This window comes from Oncorhynchus keta, chromosome 9, assembly GCF_023373465.1.
Source record: "Oncorhynchus keta strain PuntledgeMale-10-30-2019 chromosome 9, Oket_V2, whole genome shotgun sequence".
Classification (NCBI taxonomy): Eukaryota; Metazoa; Chordata; class Actinopteri; order Salmoniformes; family Salmonidae; genus Oncorhynchus; species Oncorhynchus keta.
In genome coordinates this window covers 29,554,925-29,574,667 of record NC_068429.1, presented here as the reverse complement: position 1 = coordinate 29,574,667, position 19,743 = coordinate 29,554,925, and the positions used below count along the sequence as shown (strand labels likewise).

The window sequence follows — 19,743 nt, the reverse complement described above, 5'->3', positions numbered from 1 at the left end:
GTGCGCCGAATACAACAGGTGTAGTAGACCTTACGGTGAAATGCTTACTTACAGGCTCTAACTAATAGTGCAAAAAAGGTATTAGGTGAACAATAGGTAAGTAAAGAAATAAAACAACAGTAAAAAGACAGGCTATATGCAGTAGCGAGGCTATAAAAGTAGCGAGGCTACATACAGACACCGGTTAGTCAGGCGGATTGAGGTAGTATGTACATGTAGATATGGTTAAAGTGACTATGCATACATGATGAACAGAGAGTAGCAGTAGCATAAAAGAGGGGTTGGTGGGTGGCGGGACACAATGCAGATAGCCCGGTTAGCCAATGTGCGGGAGCACTGGTTGGTCGGCCCAATTGAGGTAGTATGTACATGAATGTATAGTTAAAGTGACTATGCATATATGATAAACAGAGAGTAGCAGCAGCGCAAAAAGAGGGGTTGCGGGGGTTTGGGGGGCACACAATGCAAATAGTCCAGGTAGCCATTTGATTACCTGTTCATGAGTCTTATGGCTTGGGGGTACAAACTGTTGAGAAGCATTTTTGTCCTAGACTTGCCATGCGGTAGTAGAGAGAACAGTCTATGACTGGGGTGGCTGTGATCTTTGACAATTTTTAGGGCCTTCCTCTGACAACGCCTGGTGTAGAGGTCCTGGATGGCAGGCAGCTTAGCCCCAGTGATGTACTGGGCCGTACACAGTACCCTCTGTTGTGCCTTGCGGTCAGAGGCCGAGCAATTGCCGTACCAGGCAGTGATGCCACCAGTCAGGATGCTCTCGGTGTTGCAGCTGTAGAACATTTTGAGTATGTCAGGACCAATGCTAAATCTTTTCAGTTTCCTGAGTGGGAATAGGCTTTGTTGTGCCCTCTTCACAACTGTCTTGGTGTGTTTGGACCATTCTAGTTTGTTGTTGATGTGGACACCAAAGAACTTGAAGCTCTCAACCTGCTCCACTACAGCCCCTTCGATGAGAATGGGGGCGTGCTCGGTCCTCCTTTTCCTGTAGTCCACAATCATCTCCTTAGTCTTGGTTACATTGAGGGATAGGTTGTTATTCTGGCACCACACAGCCAGGTCTCTGACCTCCTCCCTATAGGCTGTCTCGTCGTTGTCGGTGATCACTGTTGTGACACTGTTGTGTCGTCTGCAAACTTAATGATGGTGTTGGTGTCGTGCCTGGCCATGCAGTCGTGGGTGAACAGGGAGTACAGGAGGGGACTGAGCATGCACCCCTGTGGAGCTCCATTGTTGAGGATCAGCGTGGCAGATGTGTTGCTGCCTACCCTTACCACCTGGGGGCAGCCCGTCAGGAAGTCCAGGATCCAGTTGCAGAGGGAGGTGTTTAGTCCCAGGATCCTTAGGTTAGTGATGAGCTTTGAGGGCACTATGGTGTTGAACGCTGAGCTGTAGTCAATGAATAGCATTCTCACGTAAGTGTTCCTTTTGTCCAGGTGGGAAAGGGCAGTGTGGAGTGCAATAGAGATTGCATCATCTGTGGATCTGTTTGAGCGGTATGCGAATTGGAGTGGGTCTAGAGATTCTGGGATGATGGTGTTGATGTGAGCCATTACCAACATTTCAACGCACTTCATGGCTACGGACGTGAGTGCCACGGATCTGTAGTCATTTAGGCAGGTTGCCTTTGTGTTCTTGGGCTCAGGGACTATAGTGGTCTGCTTGAACCATGTTGGTATTACAGACTCAATCAGGGACATGTTGAAAATGTCAGTGAAGACACCTGCAAGTTGGTCAGCACATGTCCGGAGCACACGTCCTGGTAATCCGTCTGGCCCCGCAGCCTTGTGTATGTTGACCTGTTTAAAGGTCTTACTCATGTCGGCTACGGAGAGCCTGATCACACAGTCGTCCGGAACAGCTGATGCTCTCATGCATGCCTCAGTGTTGCTTGCCTCGAAGCGAGCATAGAAGTGATTTAGCTCGTCTGGTAGGCTTGTGTCACTAGACAGCTCACGGCTGTGCTTCCCTTTATAGTCTGTAACAGTTTGCAAGCCATGCCACATAAGACAAGCATCGGAGCCGGTGTAGTATGATTCAATCTTAGCCCTGCATTGACGCTTTGCCTGCTTGATGGTTCGTTGCAGGGCATAGCAGGATTTCTTGTAAGCTTCCGGGTTAGAGTCCCGCACCTTGAAAGCGGCAACTCTACCCTTTAGCTCAGTGCGAATGTTGCCTGTAATCCATGGCTTCTGGTTGAGGTATGTACGTACAGTCACTGTGGGGACGACTTCCTCGATGCACTTATTGATAAAGCCAGTGACTGATGTGGTGTACTCCTCAATGCCATCTGAAGAATCCCGGAACATGTTCCAGCCTGTGATAGCAAAACAGTCTTGTAGTTTAGCATCTGCTTCATCTGACCACTTTTTATAGACCGAGTCACTGGTGCTTCCTGCTTAAATTTTAGCTTGTAAGCAGGAATCAGTGCCTTGGACTGCTGCGCCACTCGGGATCCCAGGTTACAGGTTAGTTGAGGCAATTGTTACATGTAGGTAGGGGTGAAGTGACTATGCATCGATAATAAACAGTGAGTAGCAGCAGTGTACAAAACAAATGGGGGAGGGGGTGACAATGTAAATTGTCCGGAGGCCATTTGATTAATTGTTCAGCAGTCTCATGGCTTGGGGGTAGAAGCTGTTAAGGAGCCTTTTGGTCACAGACTTCGAGCTCCAGTACCACTTGCAGTAATACCGCAGTAGTACCGCTTGCAGTAATATTATTGAAAGTTCAGAAGTGCTAGACCACCCTGGGGACGAGATCTCTGCAATATACTCTTACGTATCCAAAGGTTTTTCTTGTGTTGAGTAAGGTAACATTACCAGCGGATTCCGAAGTGTATAATTGTGAGTAAAAGTTATGAAAGCATGAATTGACCTCTAAATGATCAATACATTTGCTACCCAGCTCATCAGTTATATAATTAGATTTTCAGCTTGTCAAGTTGAAGAAGATCAAACTGTCTGAAATGTCAAATGTTGTTTTTGTAAATCTGTGGATGAAGAGTGTGAATATGCCATATCCAAATCCAAGATTTTATTTGTAAGTTCTCCAAGGCATTGAATATTGCACTTCCTTAATCTTGCGCTGTATGAAATAATTTTGCCCCTTAGATAAGCCTTCATTGATTCCCATACTGTTGTAGGAGACATTCCATGGGTTTGATTAAGCTCGAGAAATAGCTCAATTTGAGGTGTTATAAAATCACGAAATATTTCTTCTGATAGCAGTAGTGAGTTAATAACTTCTTGGTGACAGAGGGCAGTATTTTCATGTCCGGATGAAATACATGCCCAAATTCAACTGCCTGCTACTCATCCCCAGAAGATAAGACATGCATATTATTAGTAGATCTGGGTAGAAAACACTCTGAAGTTTCTACAACTGTTTGAATCATGACTGTAAGTATAACATAACTTATTTAGCAGGCGAAACCCCGAGGACAAACCATTCAGATTTGTTTGTTGTTGAGGTCACTCTCTTTTCAATGTTTTTTCCTTGGGAATCCAGATTTCTAAGGGACCTTTTTGCAGTTCCTATCGCTTCCACTGGATGTCAACAGTCTTTAGAAATTGGTTGAGGTTATTCCTTTGTGTAATGAAGAAGTACGGCCATTTTGAACGAGGGTCACTTGAAGTTTACTGTTAGATAGAGGCGCATGACCAGAAAGCATGTTTCAGTTTGTTTTCTTCCTGTATTGAACACAGATCATCCCGTCTTCAAATTTATCGGTTACTTACATTAAAAAAAGGGGGGAAAAAGAAGAAAGAAAAAAAAAGTTGTATTACAAAAGTAGTTTGAAATGTTTTGGCAAAGTTTACAGGTAACTTTTGAGATATTTTGTAGTCACGTTGAGCAAGTTGGAACCGGTGTTTTTCTGGATCAAACGCACCAAATAAATTTACATTTTGGATATATGTCGACGGAATTAATCGAACAAAAGGACAATTTGTGATGTTTATGGGACATATTGGAGTGCCAACAAAAGAAGCTCGTCGAAGGTAAGGCATGAATTATATTTCTATTTCTGCGTTTTGTGTTGCGCCTGTAGGGTTGAAATATGGTTTCTCTCTTTGTTTACGGAGGTGCTATCCTCAGATAATAGCATCGTTTGCTTTCGCCGAAAAGCCTTTTTGAAATCTGACATGTTGGCTGGATTCACAAGTGTAGCTTTAATTTGCTATCTTGCATGTGTGGGTTAATGATTAATTTTTTATAGTAATTTATTTGAATTTGGCGCTCTGCATTTTCCCTGGCCAGGTGGGACACTAGCCACATATCCCAGAGAGGTTTTAAGCCCCCAAGGTCGATAATTAGGCTGTGGATTCGAGTAAGTAGTTTCCTAGTAAGTAGAGAATGATCTGAAATAACTATAGCTTGGTAATCACACTCTGTGATAAGTGGTAGACATCTATTGTCTAGGAAAAAGTAGTCTATACGGGAGAAGGTCTCATGAACTGGTGAGAAAAAAACAATACTCCCTAGCTGTGCGATTCCGGAAATGCCAAGCATCAGATATGCCATATGTCTTAAGAAATAGCTGAATTGTGGATACTGTTTTTGATGAAGATGATACCTTAGGAAAGCTACTATCCAGATCGGGCAACAGTACACAATTCATATCACCATAATAATATAAATAATATATGCCATTTAGCAGACGCTTTTATCCAAAGCGACTTACAGTCATGTGTGCATACATTCTACGTATGGGTGGTCCCGGGGATCGAACCCACTACCCTGGCGTTACAAGCGCCATGCTGTACCAACTGAGCTACAGAAGGACCACCACCTAGTATTAAGTGGTGTGTGTCCATATTTGGTAATTGAGAAAATACATTCGTGTAAGAATGAATTGTTATCCCAATTTGGTGCATAAATGTTAGCCAAGATAACAGGTGTACTATACAGTCTTCCTGCTAACTTTCGGGGTGGCAAGTAGCCTAATGCTTAGAGCATTGGGCCAGTAATTGAAAGGTTGCTGGATCGAATCCCTGAGCTGACAAGGTAAAAATCTGTCATTCTGCCCCTGAACAAGGCACTCAACCCACTGTTCCCCGGTAGGCTGTCATTGTAATGTAAATAAGAATGTGTTCTTAACTGACTTGCGTAGTTAAATGAAGGTTACATACCTTAAAAAACGTATTCGGGATCGGTGTCCCTTCCATGGGACGGTTGAGCTAACATAGGCTAATTCGGATTAGCATGAGGTTGTAAGTAACAACAAAATTCCCAGGATATAGACACATCTGATATTGGCAGAAAGCTTTAATTATTGTTAATCTAACTGCACTGTCCAATTTACAGTAGCCATTACAGTGAAATAATACCATGCTATTGTTTGAGGAGAGTGCACAATTTTGAACATGAAACATTTGGGCAATCTTGATACAACATTTTGAACAGAAATACAATGGTTCATTAGATCAGTCTAAAACTTTGCACATACACTGATGCCATCTAGTGGCCAAACTCTAAATTGCACCTGGGCTGGAATAATACATTATGGCTTTTCTCTTGCATTTCAAAGATAGTACAAAAAAATACAAAAGAACGGTTGTTTTTATCTTTTATTGTCTTTTACCAGATCTAATGTGTTATATTTTACTACATTCCTTTCACATTTCCATACACTTCAAAGTGTTTTCTTTCAAATGGTACCAATAATATGCATATCCTTGTAAGTTCGGATGACTGAGGTGCCCAAAGTAAACTGCCTGTTACTCAGGCCCAGAAGCTAGGATATGCATATAATTGGTAGTATTGCACAGAAAAACACTCTGAAGTTTCTAAAACTGTTTAAATAATGTCTGTGAGTATAACCGAACTGATTAGGCAGGCGAAAACATTTTTGTTGAGGTGTCTGCCCATTCAAATGGTTGTTTATGGGAAGATCAAAAGAATATCTCCCAGATTGCAGTTCCTAGGGCTTCCACTAGATATCAACAGTCTTTAGAAAGAGTTTCAGGCTTGTTTTTTGAAAAATGAGCTGGAATTTGTAGTTTTTCTTGGTGGCTCTCATTTTGACTGTAGTCTTGTGGCGCGTGTGGATGATGGCGCGCATTTCGTTATTTATCTCCGGTAATGAATATACTGTTCTCCTTCTTAAATTACCCTACATATTAAGGTACCTGACGATTGATTAGAAACATTGTTTGACTTCTTTGGACTAAATTTATTGGTAACTTTTGGGATTCCTTTGTATGCATTTTGAACGAGGGGAACAGGTGGATTACTGAATCAGGCGCGCCAATTAAACAAAAACATTTTTTTTGACTTTTTTGGGTTATAACGAAGGACTTTATCGAACAAAACAACCATTTGTTATGTAGCTGGGACCCTTGGGATTGCAAACAGAGGAAGATCTTGAAAGGTAAGTGATTTATTTTATCACTATTTCTGACTTTCGTGACGCCTCTGCTTGTTTGGAAAATGTATGTAATGCTTTTGTGCGCGGGGCGCTATCCTCAGATAATCGCATGGTATGCTTTCGCCATAAGGCCTTTTTGAAATCTGACAAAGTGGCTGGATTAACAAGAAGTTAAGCTTTTAAAAAATGTAAGACACTTGTATTTTCATGAATGTTTAATATTACGATTTTTGTGTTTTGAATTTCACACTCTGCGATTTCACCGGATATTGTCGAGATGGGGCGCTAAGGCCCAACCAATCCCAAAGAGGATGAGAGTGATTGAAAGTGCGGAGATGTGTCTCCTGAAGAAAGGCGATATCTACTTTAAGGTGATTTAAATGAGAAAGAACCCTTTTACATTTCACTGGGTGAGTTAAAGATTTAACATTCCAGCTAGCAAAAGTGACAGAGCAACCAGCTGTCCCTCTCATGATATTAGGTCTAGCCATGTAAAGCCAGGTGGGAAAATAATAGATGCCAGATTACAATAACAACTGACGCATTAAACATTTTTCCAAAATAGCAAATAAAAATCCAGAAAGTTGAAGGAGAAGAATAAAAACATAAACAAACATTACTCTGAAGTCTGGTATGAAAAAGCAAAACCCACCCTGGTCACCTAATGGAATAGGGTAACCGCCAATCCCCAAGCTGTAACGTGTTTCTTCTTCCTCCTTTGAGGAGGAGTAGTAGGAAGGATCGGAGGACCAAAATGCAGCGTGGTATGTATCCATAATGTGATTTAATGGAAAATGAATATAAAATACAAAAGAACAAGAGAATCAAAATGAAAACCGAAACAGTCCCGAATGGTGCAAACACTGAAACGGAAAAATAATCACCCACAACTCAAAGGTGAAACCAGGCTACCTAAGTATGGTTCTCAATCAGGGACAACGATTGACAGCTGCCTCTGATTGAGAACCATACCAGGCCAAACACAGAAATCCCAAATCATAGAAAAAATAACATAGACTGCCCACCCCAACTCACGCCCTGACCATACTAAAACAAAGTCAAAACAAAGGAACTAAGGTCAGAACGTGACAGTACCCCCCGTGACAGGCGGGAGACTCCGGCAACTCCGGAGTGAAGGGCGATTCCGGCAGCACCGGAGTAACGGACGGCTCTGGCAGCTCCTGACTGACTGGCGGCTCTGGCAGCTCCTGACTGACCGGCGGCTCTGGCAGCTCCTGACTGACGGGAGACTCTGGCAGCTCAGGACAGACGGGAGACTCTGGCAGCTCAGGACAGACGGGAGACTCTGGCAGCTCAGGACAGACAGGAGACTCTGGCAGCTTAGGACAGACGGGAGACTCTGGCAGCTCAGGACAGACGGGAGACTCTGGCAGCTCAGGACAGACGGGAGACTCTGGCAGCTCAGGACAGATGGGAGCACCTGTAGGGAGGAGACGGAGAGACATCCCGGTGCGGGGGGCTGCCACCGGAGGCCTGGTGTGTGGAGGAGGCACCGGATAGACCAGACCGTGGAGGTGCACTGGAGGTCTCTAGCACCGAGCCTGCCCAACCCTACCTGGCTGGATGCTCCCCGTAGCCAGGCCAGTGTGGCGAGGTGGAATCGACTGCACTGGGCTGTGCTAGCGAACCGGGGACACCATGTGCAGGGCTGGTGCCATGTACCCCGGCCCGAGGAGACGCACTGGAGACCAGATGCGCTGAGCCGGCTTCCTGGCACCTGGCTCGATGCCCACTCTAGCCCGGCCGATACGAGGAGCTGGGATGTAACGCACCGGGCTATGCCTGCGCACCGTGGACACCGTGCGCCTCACGGCATAACACGGTGCCTGCCCGGTCCACCTCTCTCCACGGTAAGCACGGGGAGTTGGCTCAGGTCTCCTACCTGACTTAGCCACACTCCCCGTGTGCTCCTCCCAATACATTTTTGGGGCTGCCTCTCGTCCCAGCCGCACTGCCGTGCTGCCTCCTGATACCATCACCACTCAGCTTTCGCTGCCTCCAGCTCTGCTTTTTGGCGGCGATATTCCCATGCCTGTGCCCAGGGTCCCTTGCCGTCCAGAATCTACTCCCATGTCCATGAGTCTTGAGATTTCTGCCGCTGCCCGTTACCACACTGCTTGGTCCTTGGTTGGTGGGTGATTCTGTGACGGGTTTCTTCTTTCTCCTCTGCGGAGGATTAGTAGAAAGGATCGGAGGACCAAAATGCAGCGTGGTATGTATCCATAATGTGATTTAATGGAAAATGAAAACAAAATACAAAAGAACAAGAGAATCAAAATGAAAACCGAAACAGTCCCGAATGGTGCAAACACTGAAACTGAAAAATAATCACCCACAACTCAAAGGTGAAACCAGGCTACCTAAGTATGGTTCTCAATCAGGGACAACGATTGACAGCTGCCTCTAATGGAGAACCATACCAGGCCAAACACAGAAATCCCAAATTATAGAAAAAAGAACATAGACTGCCCACCCCAACTCACGCCCTGACCATACTAAAACAAAGACAAAACAACGGAACTAAGGTCAGAACGTGACACAAGCAAAGATAACCACACATAATGTACTTGTAGTGGGGAACACTAAACCTATCGAGTAGAGAGCCCCACTGAAATTGTGAAGTATTTGACAAGTTGCACATAATAAATAAATAAGAAATACTTAATTACAACCCAAAACTAGGCTGTTTTAGAAGAAAGTATTAACATTTTTATAAATCAGATCTTACAGCAATACCACTAAGTTAGCAGCAATGCCTTTAAAGAAATGACGTCACCTAATAATAGAACTGTGCTTTATCTACCCTGGATACAGGTACCATCGATAAATAGAAATGAGCAGCTTCATGGTAATAAAATAAAACGTTAAAACAAATGGAGAATTGACTCACCAGAACTAAGGCACTAACCTAATAATTACCTAATAATAACCATATCAATATGATACCACTGGCAAAGCAACACAGTATCTACAAAAGAGAAACTACTCAGTACATTGTTGAAGTACCTTTGGCAGCGATTACAGCCTCAAGTCTTCTTGGGTATGACGCTACAAGCTTGGCACACCTGTATTTGTGGAGTTTCTCCCATTCTTCTCTGCAGATCCTCTCAAGCTTTGTTAGGTTGGATGGGGAGAGTCGCTGCACAGCTATTTTCAGGTCTCTCCAGAGATGTTTGATCGGGTTCAAGTCCAGGCTCTGTCTGGGCCACTCAAGGACATTCAGAGACTTGTCTCGAAGCCACTCATGTGTTGTCTTGGCTGTGTTCTTAGGGTCATTGTCCTGTTGGAAGGTGAACCTTTGCCCCTAGTCTGAGGTCCTGAGCACTTTGGAGCAGGTTTTCATCAAGGATCTCACTGTACTTTTCTCCGTTCATCTTTCACTCGACCCAGACTAGTCTCCCAGTCCCTGCCACTGAAAAACATCCCCAGAGCATGATGCTGCCACCACCATGCTTCACCGTAGGAATGGTGCCAGGTTTCCTCTAGATGTGACGCTTAGCATTCAGGCCAATCTTGGTTTCATCAGACCAGAGAATCTTGTTTCTTTGAGTACTTTAGGTGCGTTTGGCAAACTCCAAGTGGGCTGTCATGTGCCTTTTAGTGAGGAGTGGGTTCCATCTGGCCACTCTACCATAAAGACCTGATTGGTTGAGTGCTGCAGAGATGATTGTCCTTCTGGAAGGTTCTCCCATCTCCCCAGAGGAACTCTGGAGCTCTGTCAGAGTGACCATTGAGTTCTTGGTCAACTCCCTTACCAAGGCCATTCTTCTCCGATTGCTCAGTTTGGCCGAGCAGTCAGCTCTAGGAAGAGTCTTGGTTGATCAAAACTTCTTCCATTTAAGAATGATGGAGGCCACTGTGTTCTTGGGGATCTTCAATGATGCAAACATTTTTTGGTACCCTTCCCCAGATCTGTGCCTTGACACAATCCGGTCTCTGAGCTCTATGGACCATTCCTTCGATCTCATGGCTTGGTTTTTGCTCTGTCATGCACTGTCAACTGTGGGACCATATATAGACAGGTGTGTGCCTTTCCAAATCTTGTCCAATCAATTGAATTTACCTCAGGTGGACTCCAATCAAGTTGTATAAACATCTGAAAGATGATCAATGGAAACAGCACCAGAGCTCAATTTCGAGTCTCATAGCAAAGGGTCTGAATAATTATGTAAATAAAGGTATTTCAGTTTTTTATTTTTTATATATTAGCAAAAATGTCTAAAAATCTGTTTTCATTTTGTCATTTGTCATTTGTCATAATTTTTTGTATCAATTTACGAGTACGGTTGTAATGTAACAAAATGTTGGAAAAGTCAAGGGGTCTGAATACTTTCCGAATGCACTGTATAGCCTCTGTAACTTGGTGATTTTACAGCCAATTATACTCTGTCTATATCTACTGAACATATGAAGCTGTCAGATTGATAACCTGGACAAAAGCACCAGTCACACGTCACAACTCTATTGAATACGTCATCAAAGTCATTGTATGATTTCAGAGCCAGATCCCCCTACAAGTGTTGCCACCAAGCCAAAGCAAAGGAACACACAGGATTTTATGTCACTGCTCAAATAAGTGTGCACAACTTTAACCTACCCCTGGAGAGCTAAAAAACACACACACGCACACAATCACACGCTCACCAACTGGTGGGATTGTGTTTACAGAGTAGTTGCTGACACCAGTCACTGATCCTAATTCAATGGAAATCAAATGAAGGTGCATTTGATTATCTTTTATTATGCCATTACGCTTTCCTCATTGAAAAACTTTTTTCCCTGTGGGAACGGCCTGCATTAAGCAGGCAGTACTGTGTGTGTTTATTCAGTAATGATGCATTTATTTATTCAGTGAATGAAAATGGAAGGTGGCAATTTACTCTTAAAAATGCTTTGTGTTGTGTTGTGTTGTGTTGTGATAATAAACATGAGATGAAGGAAATATGAAAATGAGCTCTACAACCTACAGTCAATGCTGTAACCATCATATAAAAATCATAATCAAACACTGGGGAATATTTTTGCATCTGAATGGCATAATCAATTGTAGACTAAACATGGTGAAAGAAGACTTGTTTCAGGTGGAGGCTTTGGCGACACGATATCGTCTCATTCAAGTGGGCAACCCTTACAGCGAGTAATACAGTAATGATTAACATATAGGGAGCCTGGCTTTAGCATACAACATGAGTCTAGTGGGTGCCTTGCTAGAATATACAAATTATTAGGGACATAATCTCAATGGTTATTTGTTTGTAAGCATGCCTTTACAAGCCCCTCTGTCACGGTTGATTTTATGGCCTTATTGCTACTGCTGTAAATAGATAAGAGGAGACATTTACCCTCTGATGCATGTCTCTAGATTATTGGCACTGACTGAATAAGTGAATAGAGGGACAGAGAGTTGTGTAGATCAGGGTCCCCGGCAGGTTTATTTGAAGCTTGAATTAGGTTTTAAGCTGAGAGACAGTATATAATGAGTTGGTAGTAATCCTTGTCTGTCTTTCTCTGTGTGTGTGTGTGTGTGTGTGTTTATTTTATTTCTTTTTTATTTCACCTTTATTTAACCAGGTAGGCCAGTTGAGAACAAGTTCTCATTTACACCTGTGACCTGGCCAAGATTGTAACGATCGTTGTTGGAAGGATTGGACCAAGGTGCAGCGTGGAAGGCGTTCATCATATTTATTCATGTGAACCAGCAACAAAACTAAACGTCCAGCTTTGTAGGACTCAAAAGCAACAATACAAAATCCTGATCCCACAATGTGGGAAAAGGCTGCCTAAATATGATCCCTAATCAGAGACAATGAATGACAGCTGCCTCTGACTGGGATCCATACTAGGCCAACCTAGAAATGAAAAAAAAACTAGAATCCCCACCCTAATCACACCCTGACCTAACCAAATAGAGAAAGAAAAGGATCTCCAAGGTCAGGGCGTGACAAAGATAAAGCAAAGCAGTTCGACAAAAACAACAACACAGAGTTACACATAAACAAACGTACAGTCAATAACACATTAGAGTGTGTGCAACTGTAGAAGATTAGGGCGGTAAGGCAATAAATAGGCCATAGAGGCCAAATAATTACAATCTAACATTAACACTGGAGTGATAGATGTGCAAGTAGGGATAATGGGGTGCAAAAGAGCAAGAAGATAAATAACAATATGGGGATGAGGTATTTGGGTGTGCTATTGTTGTAGGAATTAAATTCCTCTGTTTTAATACCCAATTAAAATGAATCACTCTGTCAATTCATAAGAGATTGTATGACCCTTATTTGTATAAAATGGACAGAGCCCAGTCTTAAAGTCAACCAGCAGCTTTTATTCACGAGAGTACTCCCCATTACACATTTTACCACAGGTTATAAACTGAAAATGGCGTCATTAGTTTTAGTACCAGCCCGTGTCATCTCCGCTCTAGTACAATGGCTGTATGGTTCTCACATCGTCTCTCCCTATTAAGATGATATATGATCGAGCCTAGGTCAGCTTGTGTAAATAAGCCGTCTAGCCAGTCTGGCTATAAGTTCATTCATTTCTACCATGGCACAGACAGTCATTGTTCTAATTCTTGTTTATATTTACACACATTATATTCAGTACTAGGATTAAAAAGAAAATTCATGCATATACAGTAACATAATAGTATTCTGATTTGTACATATACAGTAACATAATAGTATTCTGATTAGTACATATACAGTAACAACATAGTATTCTGATTAGTCAGTCCTGATTGCAATGTATACATAATTAGTCATCATTGATAAAAATTCCCTTAACCGCTATTTACAGATTTGCTGAGTGCTCTTATTCTCCATGGACTTTAGTGTCCCAAAACTTTTTGGAATTAGTGCTACAAGATGCAAATGTCTGTTTGAAAAAGCTAGCCTTAGCTTTCCTAACTGACTGTGTATATTGGTTCCTGACTTCCCTGAAAAGTTGCATATCGAGGGGGCTATTCGATGCTAGTGCAGAACGCCACAGGATGTTTTTGTGCTGGTCAAGGGCAGTCAAGTCTGGGGTGAACCAAGGGCCATACCTGTTCTTAGTTCTACATTTTTTGAACGGGGCATGCTTATTTAAGATGGCGAGGAAAACACTTTTAAAGAGTAACCAGGCATCCTCTACGGATGGGATGAGGTAAATATCCTTCCAGGATACCCGGGCCAGGTTGATTAGAAAGGCCTGCTCGTGTAACGGATGTGAAATGGCTAGCTAGTTAGCGGTGGTGCTCGCTAATAGCATTTCAATCGGTGACGTCACTTGCTCTGAGACCTTGAAGTAGTGGTTCCCCTTGCTCTGCAAGGGCCGCGGCTTTTGTGGAGCGATGGGTAATGATGCTTCGTGGGTGACTGTTGTTGATGTGTGCAGAGGGTCCCTGGTTCGCGCCCGGGTATGGGCGAGGGGACAGTCTAAAGTTATACTGTTACACTCGACTGAAGTGTTTTAGGGAGCGTTTGACAGTGATGAGGGCTGGTCGTTTGATCGCGGACCCATTACCGATGCAGGCAATGAAGCAGTGATCGCTGAACCAGTGCCTGGTTGAAAACAGCAGAGGTGTATTTAGAGGGCAAGTTGGTCAGGATGATATCTAAGAGGGTACCCATGGTTCCGAATTTAGAGTTGTACCTGGTAGGTACCTTGATAATTTGTGTAAAATTGAAGGCATCTAGCTTAGATTGTAGGACGGACGGGGTGTTACGCATATCCCAGTTTAGGTCACCTAACAGTACAAACTCTGAACAACAATTGATAGGCAGCTTAAACTTCTTGAATTCAACTATTATTGAGTTGAAATACACATTTAGATTTGTGAACAGCCATCCACAACAACCATTACGATGCAAATAGCTAAATAAGAGAGCAGCAGTGTGATTCACATGACTCAATCAATTATATGTATTTATGAAGCCCTTTTTACATCAGCCAATGTCACAAAGTGCTATACAGAAATCCAGCCTAAAACCCCAAACAGCAAGCAATGCAGATGTAGAAGCACTGTGGCTAGGAAAAACTCCCTAGAAAGGCAGGAACCTAGGAAAAAACCTAGAGAGGAACCAGGCTCTGAAAGGTGGCCAGTCCTCTTCTGGCTGTGCCGGGTGGAGATTATAACAGTACATGACCAAGATGTTCAAACGTTTATAGATGACCAGCAGGGTCAAATAATAATAATCACAGTGATGGTAGAGGGTGCAACAGGTCAGCACCTCAGGAGTAAATGTCGGTTGGCTTTTTATAGCTGATCATTTAGAGTTAGAGACATCAGGTGCGGTAGAGAGAGAGGGTGGAAAACAGCAGGTCCGGGACAAGGTAGCACGTCTGGTGAACAGGTCAGGGTTCCATAGCCGCAGGCAGAACAGTTGAAAATGGAGCAGCAGCACGATCAGATGGACTCAGGACAGCAAGGAGTCATCAGGCCAGGTAGTCCTGAGGCATGGTCCTAGGGCTCAGGTCCTCCGAGAGAGGGAGAGAGAATTAGAGGGAGCGTACTTAAATTCACACAGGACACCGGATAAGACAGGAGAAATACACCAGATATAACAGACTGACACTAGCCCCCTGACACATAAACTATTGCAGCATAATTACTGGTGGCTGAGACAGGAGGGGTCGGGAGACACTGTGGCCCCGTCCAATATACCCCCGGACAGGGCCAAACAGGCAGGATATAATCCCACCTACTTTGCCAAAGCACAGCCCTCACACCACTAGAGGGATATCTTCCACCACCAACTTACTACCCTGAGACAAGGCAGAGTATAGCCCACAAAGATCTCCACCACGACACGAACCCAAGGGGGTGCCAACCCGGACAGGAAGATCACGTCATAGACTCAACCCACTCAAGTGATGCACACCTCCTAGGGACGGCATGGAAGAGCACCAGTAACTCAGCCCCCGTAATCGGGTTAGGGTCTCTCTCCCAGTGGAGAGAGGGGAACCGGCTAGGCAGAGACAGCAAGGGTGGTTCATCGCTCCAGTGCCTTTCCGTTTACCTTCACACCCCTGGGCCAGACTACACTCAATCATAGGACCTACTGAAGAGATGAGTCTTCAATAAAGACTTAAAGGTCGGGACCGAGTCTGTGTCTCCCACATGGATAGGCAGAACATTCCATAAAAATGTAGCTCTATAAGAAAAGGCCCTGACACATCAATGTGCTATGTAGATATCAATAATAAGTGATATCCATATCGCCTTAGACTACACCACTGCTGTCATCCTTACCTCTAAGCGTTTAATCAAGTTGGATAATCTTTGGATGCCGACAGCAGTCACACCATTGGAAGACATAGCTTGGACTGTAGCCTACAAAAGCCTATTCCTGCTTTTTCCCCGCGATCCATCAAACACATTTGGTGTGTCATCATAGTGGTCTCTTACTTGTGGTCAGACTTGCTCAGCTGGAACAAACTTAAACTTGCGCCTTTTTTCAATGCTGATTTGAATGTCATTGAGAAAACAGTGAAGTGTCAAATATTTTTTGTTGCAAACATCCTTTCTGAATTTAAAAGTAGTCTTTGAAGTAATCATCTCATTTTTCAAAAGTATCTGTAATCTGATTACAATATTTTTTGCTGGTAAAGTAATGGATTACAGGTACTGTTTTTTTGTAATCTCTTACATGTAACAGATTAAATGTAATCTGTTACTCCCCAACCCTGGATGTTAGGTACAGTGGGATTTTTGTAAAAGGGCTTTATAAATGAAAATATAGCAATGTATCAACCTATTTGACATCAAAGAAGGCCAACCAACTTTCTGGTTGAGAATGCAGTGATGAGTACTACAATTGTTGCCCATAATAAAGCGCAGTGCGTGCGCTATGATAAACTGCATCTGAATAATCTGCTTCTAGAGGCAGGACCTGTTTCTATAAAAGAAGACCATTTGCTTCTTTACATTGCCATGGCACGGGCTGCCACTGGATGAAGTAGGCTACTGTGATTTATTCTAAGCAATGCAACTCAATACTGCTTCTTTTACTGTCAATATCCGTGTACTATAGGATCGTAAAGCACTGTAGCAAAGATATGTTTAACTAACCCAAGATAGTCCATCTGTGTCGTTTACAGTGGGAGCAAATTAAGCATTGTGGGTCGAACAAGCAACGTGGGCAAAGCCAAACTCGAGCTAGCGGGATATCCTAATGACGCATTGTATTTGCATATTGCCGTTAGGGAACGCCTTCTTTGAAGTGAGGGCAAACTCAATTTGACTTGCACTCCTTCTAAAAACCGTCAAAGTCTATAAAACTTAGTGTACTCTGTTCGTAACAGATTTTAGTTTCGGAAACATAAATGTTTTTGATATCAGATGTTTCATCGATTAGAAAATTAGCAGAATATCGGCCCAGTTTCACATAGTTCCATCCTCTCCCACTTCCCGCCACTGGATTTCCTCTCACGACCATATTAGGTGGTGAGAAAACGTAAATCGATGCTATGCTCCTGTGACGAGTCTGGGTTTCCCCTTCTGTCTGTGACTGTAGTGGAGAGTTGAATACACAAAGGGCACAATGAAAGGACATGGCCTGTCAAGATTGTCTTTTTAATTTATCTAAACGCGTTCATTTTACAAAGGGGTCGTCTCCATCTAAACAAGCGGGGGCGGCTAAACTTCTTTAGCAAACGTAAGATATATAATCATATATCGAGGAAGACAACAAGTCACATGAAGCATCGCTTTACGTTAATCCGGAAGTTTTTTCCTTTCTCCAGTTGCATTCTGGGTAGTGGTAAAACGCACGAAATACTCTCGCCGCTGATTCATTGGTCGCACGTTGCAGAAGCTTGAAAGTTTGAAGACCGCGGAAATCAACAAAGAACAACTTCAAATTAAGGTAAAAACAATGCTACATTTTAAGCAAGTTGCTAGATTGTTTATACTACCCAGCGATCTTAAACCAACACACCCATCCTTGCCACTTAACTAAAATAGAGATCCCGGCCACAGTTGAGTAAGCTAGCTATGTAGCTACCTACATTTAGCAGTTTTAAAATATGTTTGGAAGGCAGGTAGCATGGCGGTTAGAGCGTTGACACAGTGACGAAAGGTCGATAGTTCAAATTCCCGAATCTATAAGGGGAACATTCTGTCGATGTGTCCTTATGCAAGACACTTAACCTGCATGTGCTCCAAGAGCGCCGTAACTACGATGGCTGACCCTGTAAAACAACACATTTCACAGCGCCTATCCGGTGTATGTGACAATGTTTTGAATATTAACATTTTACTTATTTACCTGTCTAAGTTGTGGAGGTAGCGATTAACATTGATACTCACTTTCCAGTAGAATTGAACATGTTTGTTTTCGATTTAGGCCACCGTGAAAGCTATGCGCAGGCTCAATAACATAATGTTAATACAATTGTAACCCAGGCCTAAACCAGCAGGCAGAGGTGACAAAAACTGAACTCCGTCGATAAGAGGACATCCTCTGATTGACCAAGTAGAAATTCAGATTACTGTGACCACAACCTAGTTTGAAGAACAATAGTCCATCAAGACTAATTCAGGCCAGGCATATCATTGGCAACTATGAAGACCTATGTTGATCTGGGTCAGCCAAGTTGAGTGCATGGACTGAAGACCAGACATTGAAAGAGTCAGGGTTCCAGGTAAAAAGTGTGGGGGGTAAGGCAAACAGCAGGACTTAGGCTAACCAGGGGTGGCGGCAGTGCAAGCACTTTATTTATGTTAGGCTATAATCTAACGCCTCACTTATGCTGAAATAAAATTCTTTACAGTTTGCCTCTTTCTACCTTGTTAAATATAGCGTAAAAAAAACTTTATTAGGCAAGCCAGTTAAGAACAAATTCTTATTTACAATGATGACCTACCGGGGAACAGGGGGCTAACTGTTCAGGGGCAGAACGATTTATTTTTACCTTGTCTGCTCGAGGATTCGATCCAGCAACCTTTAGGTTACTGTCCCAATGCTTTAACCACTAGGCTACCTGCCTCCTGTAATAAGGTACAAATTGTTTTCTATCTCTGGAGACACTGTCAATCTAAACCTTGTCTCATTGTTTCTACAGGATCTCTGCAAATATGTCCATCGGCGTGCCCATCAAGATCCTGCATGAAGCAGAGGGTCACATTGTGACCTGTGAGACCAACACTGGTGAAGTGTACAGAGGCAAGCTCATTGAGGCTGAGGACAACATGAACTGCCAGGTGTGTCATCTGGCTGCCTTTAGGGTTCAGGCAATAGTTTTTTCTTATTTTATTATTATGTAGGGGAGGGATTTGTGTGTCCCTTTTACCGAATTGTGTGTAGGAAGTATATCAACTCTTATCTCTTCCTTTCAGATGTCCAATATCACTGTGACTCATCGGGATGGCCGTGTAGCCCAACTAGAGCAGGTCTACATCCGGGGCAGTAAGATTCGCTTCCTGATTTTACCAGACATGTTAAAGAATGCTCCTATGTTGAAGAGCATGAAAAACAAGAACCAGGGCACCGGAGCAGGAAGGGGGAAGGCAGCCATTCTCAAAGCCCAGGGTGAGTGCTACTGCTTCTACATATACCCGTATGGAAAATGATCGAGAGTCAATAACACAAATTTTCACTCGACTATAAGTAGTAACTTATAAAAATATATATTTTCTTTTATTTCTGGTAACTTTTCTTATTTAACTGTCTTTTCTGCAGTGGCTGCAAGAGGACGGGGTCGTGGTGGAGGAATTGGAAGAGGAACCATTTTCCAGAAGAGGCGATAGTATCTGCAATGGTTAATTAAAAAAGATCGCATGGTAGTGTTTTTAATGTTTTTTTCTTAAGAGAATACTTTTTTTCTTTAGCCAGACTTTTACATTTTCCAAGACGGACACATGTTTTTGACATTGTAATTTTTTTTTTTATATATAAATGTATATTTGTAATAAATTGTCGGTTCCCCTGTCTGCTAACTTCTATTGAGGTGCCTTTTGGTCTCTTATTGGGTGAATGTGATATGACCCTTAATGTCTATGGCAGTGACATGCAATTACTTTTGAGGAACTTTCATATTTGACCACCCTTTATCTGGGTTGTAAAATTACTCTTATGTGTATGTATGTTATATATGACACGTGTGTGTGTGTGTATGTATGTTTATATCTTACACACATACACAAGTATGTGGAAACCCCTTCAAATTAGTGGACTTGGCTATTTCAGCCACAACTGTACACACGGCCATGCAATCTCCTTAGATAAATATTGGCAGTAGAATTGGACTTACTGCTCCGGTCAACTGTAAGTGCTGTTATTGTGAGGTGGAAATGTCTAGGAGCAGCAACTGCTCAGCCACGAAGTTGTAGGCCACACAAGCTCACAGAA

At 43.0% G+C, this 19,743-nt stretch overlaps 1 protein-coding gene across 1 annotated transcript; it reads left to right on the top strand.

The window, feature by feature from the left end:
* Positions 1-16,871: 16,871 nt before the first annotated feature.
* On the top strand, positions 16,872-19,337 carry LOC118373621 (small nuclear ribonucleoprotein Sm D3-like). The gene is made up of 4 exons (XM_035759803.1): positions 16,872-17,259; positions 18,458-18,596; positions 18,732-18,924; positions 19,075-19,337. Exons 2-4 carry the CDS (start codon positions 18,471-18,473, stop codon positions 19,140-19,142), a joined length of 387 nt encoding a protein of 128 aa, XP_035615696.1. The 5' UTR covers positions 16,872-17,259; positions 18,458-18,470; the 3' UTR covers positions 19,143-19,337.
* Positions 19,338-19,743: the final 406 nt, after the last annotated feature.

Excerpts from the sequence above, each read along its gene's own strand:
- LOC118373621 (XM_035759803.1), top strand. The coding sequence starts at position 18,471 with ATGTCCATCGGCGTGCCCATCAAGATCCTGCATGAAGCAGAGGGTCAC. Across the intron at positions 18,597-18,731 it reads AGGACAACATGAACTGCCAG|ATGTCCAATATCACTGTGAC; the intron begins GTGTGTCATCTG and ends TCTTCCTTTCAG. Across the intron at positions 18,925-19,074 it reads AGCCATTCTCAAAGCCCAGG|TGGCTGCAAGAGGACGGGGT; the intron begins GTGAGTGCTACT and ends TCTTTTCTGCAG.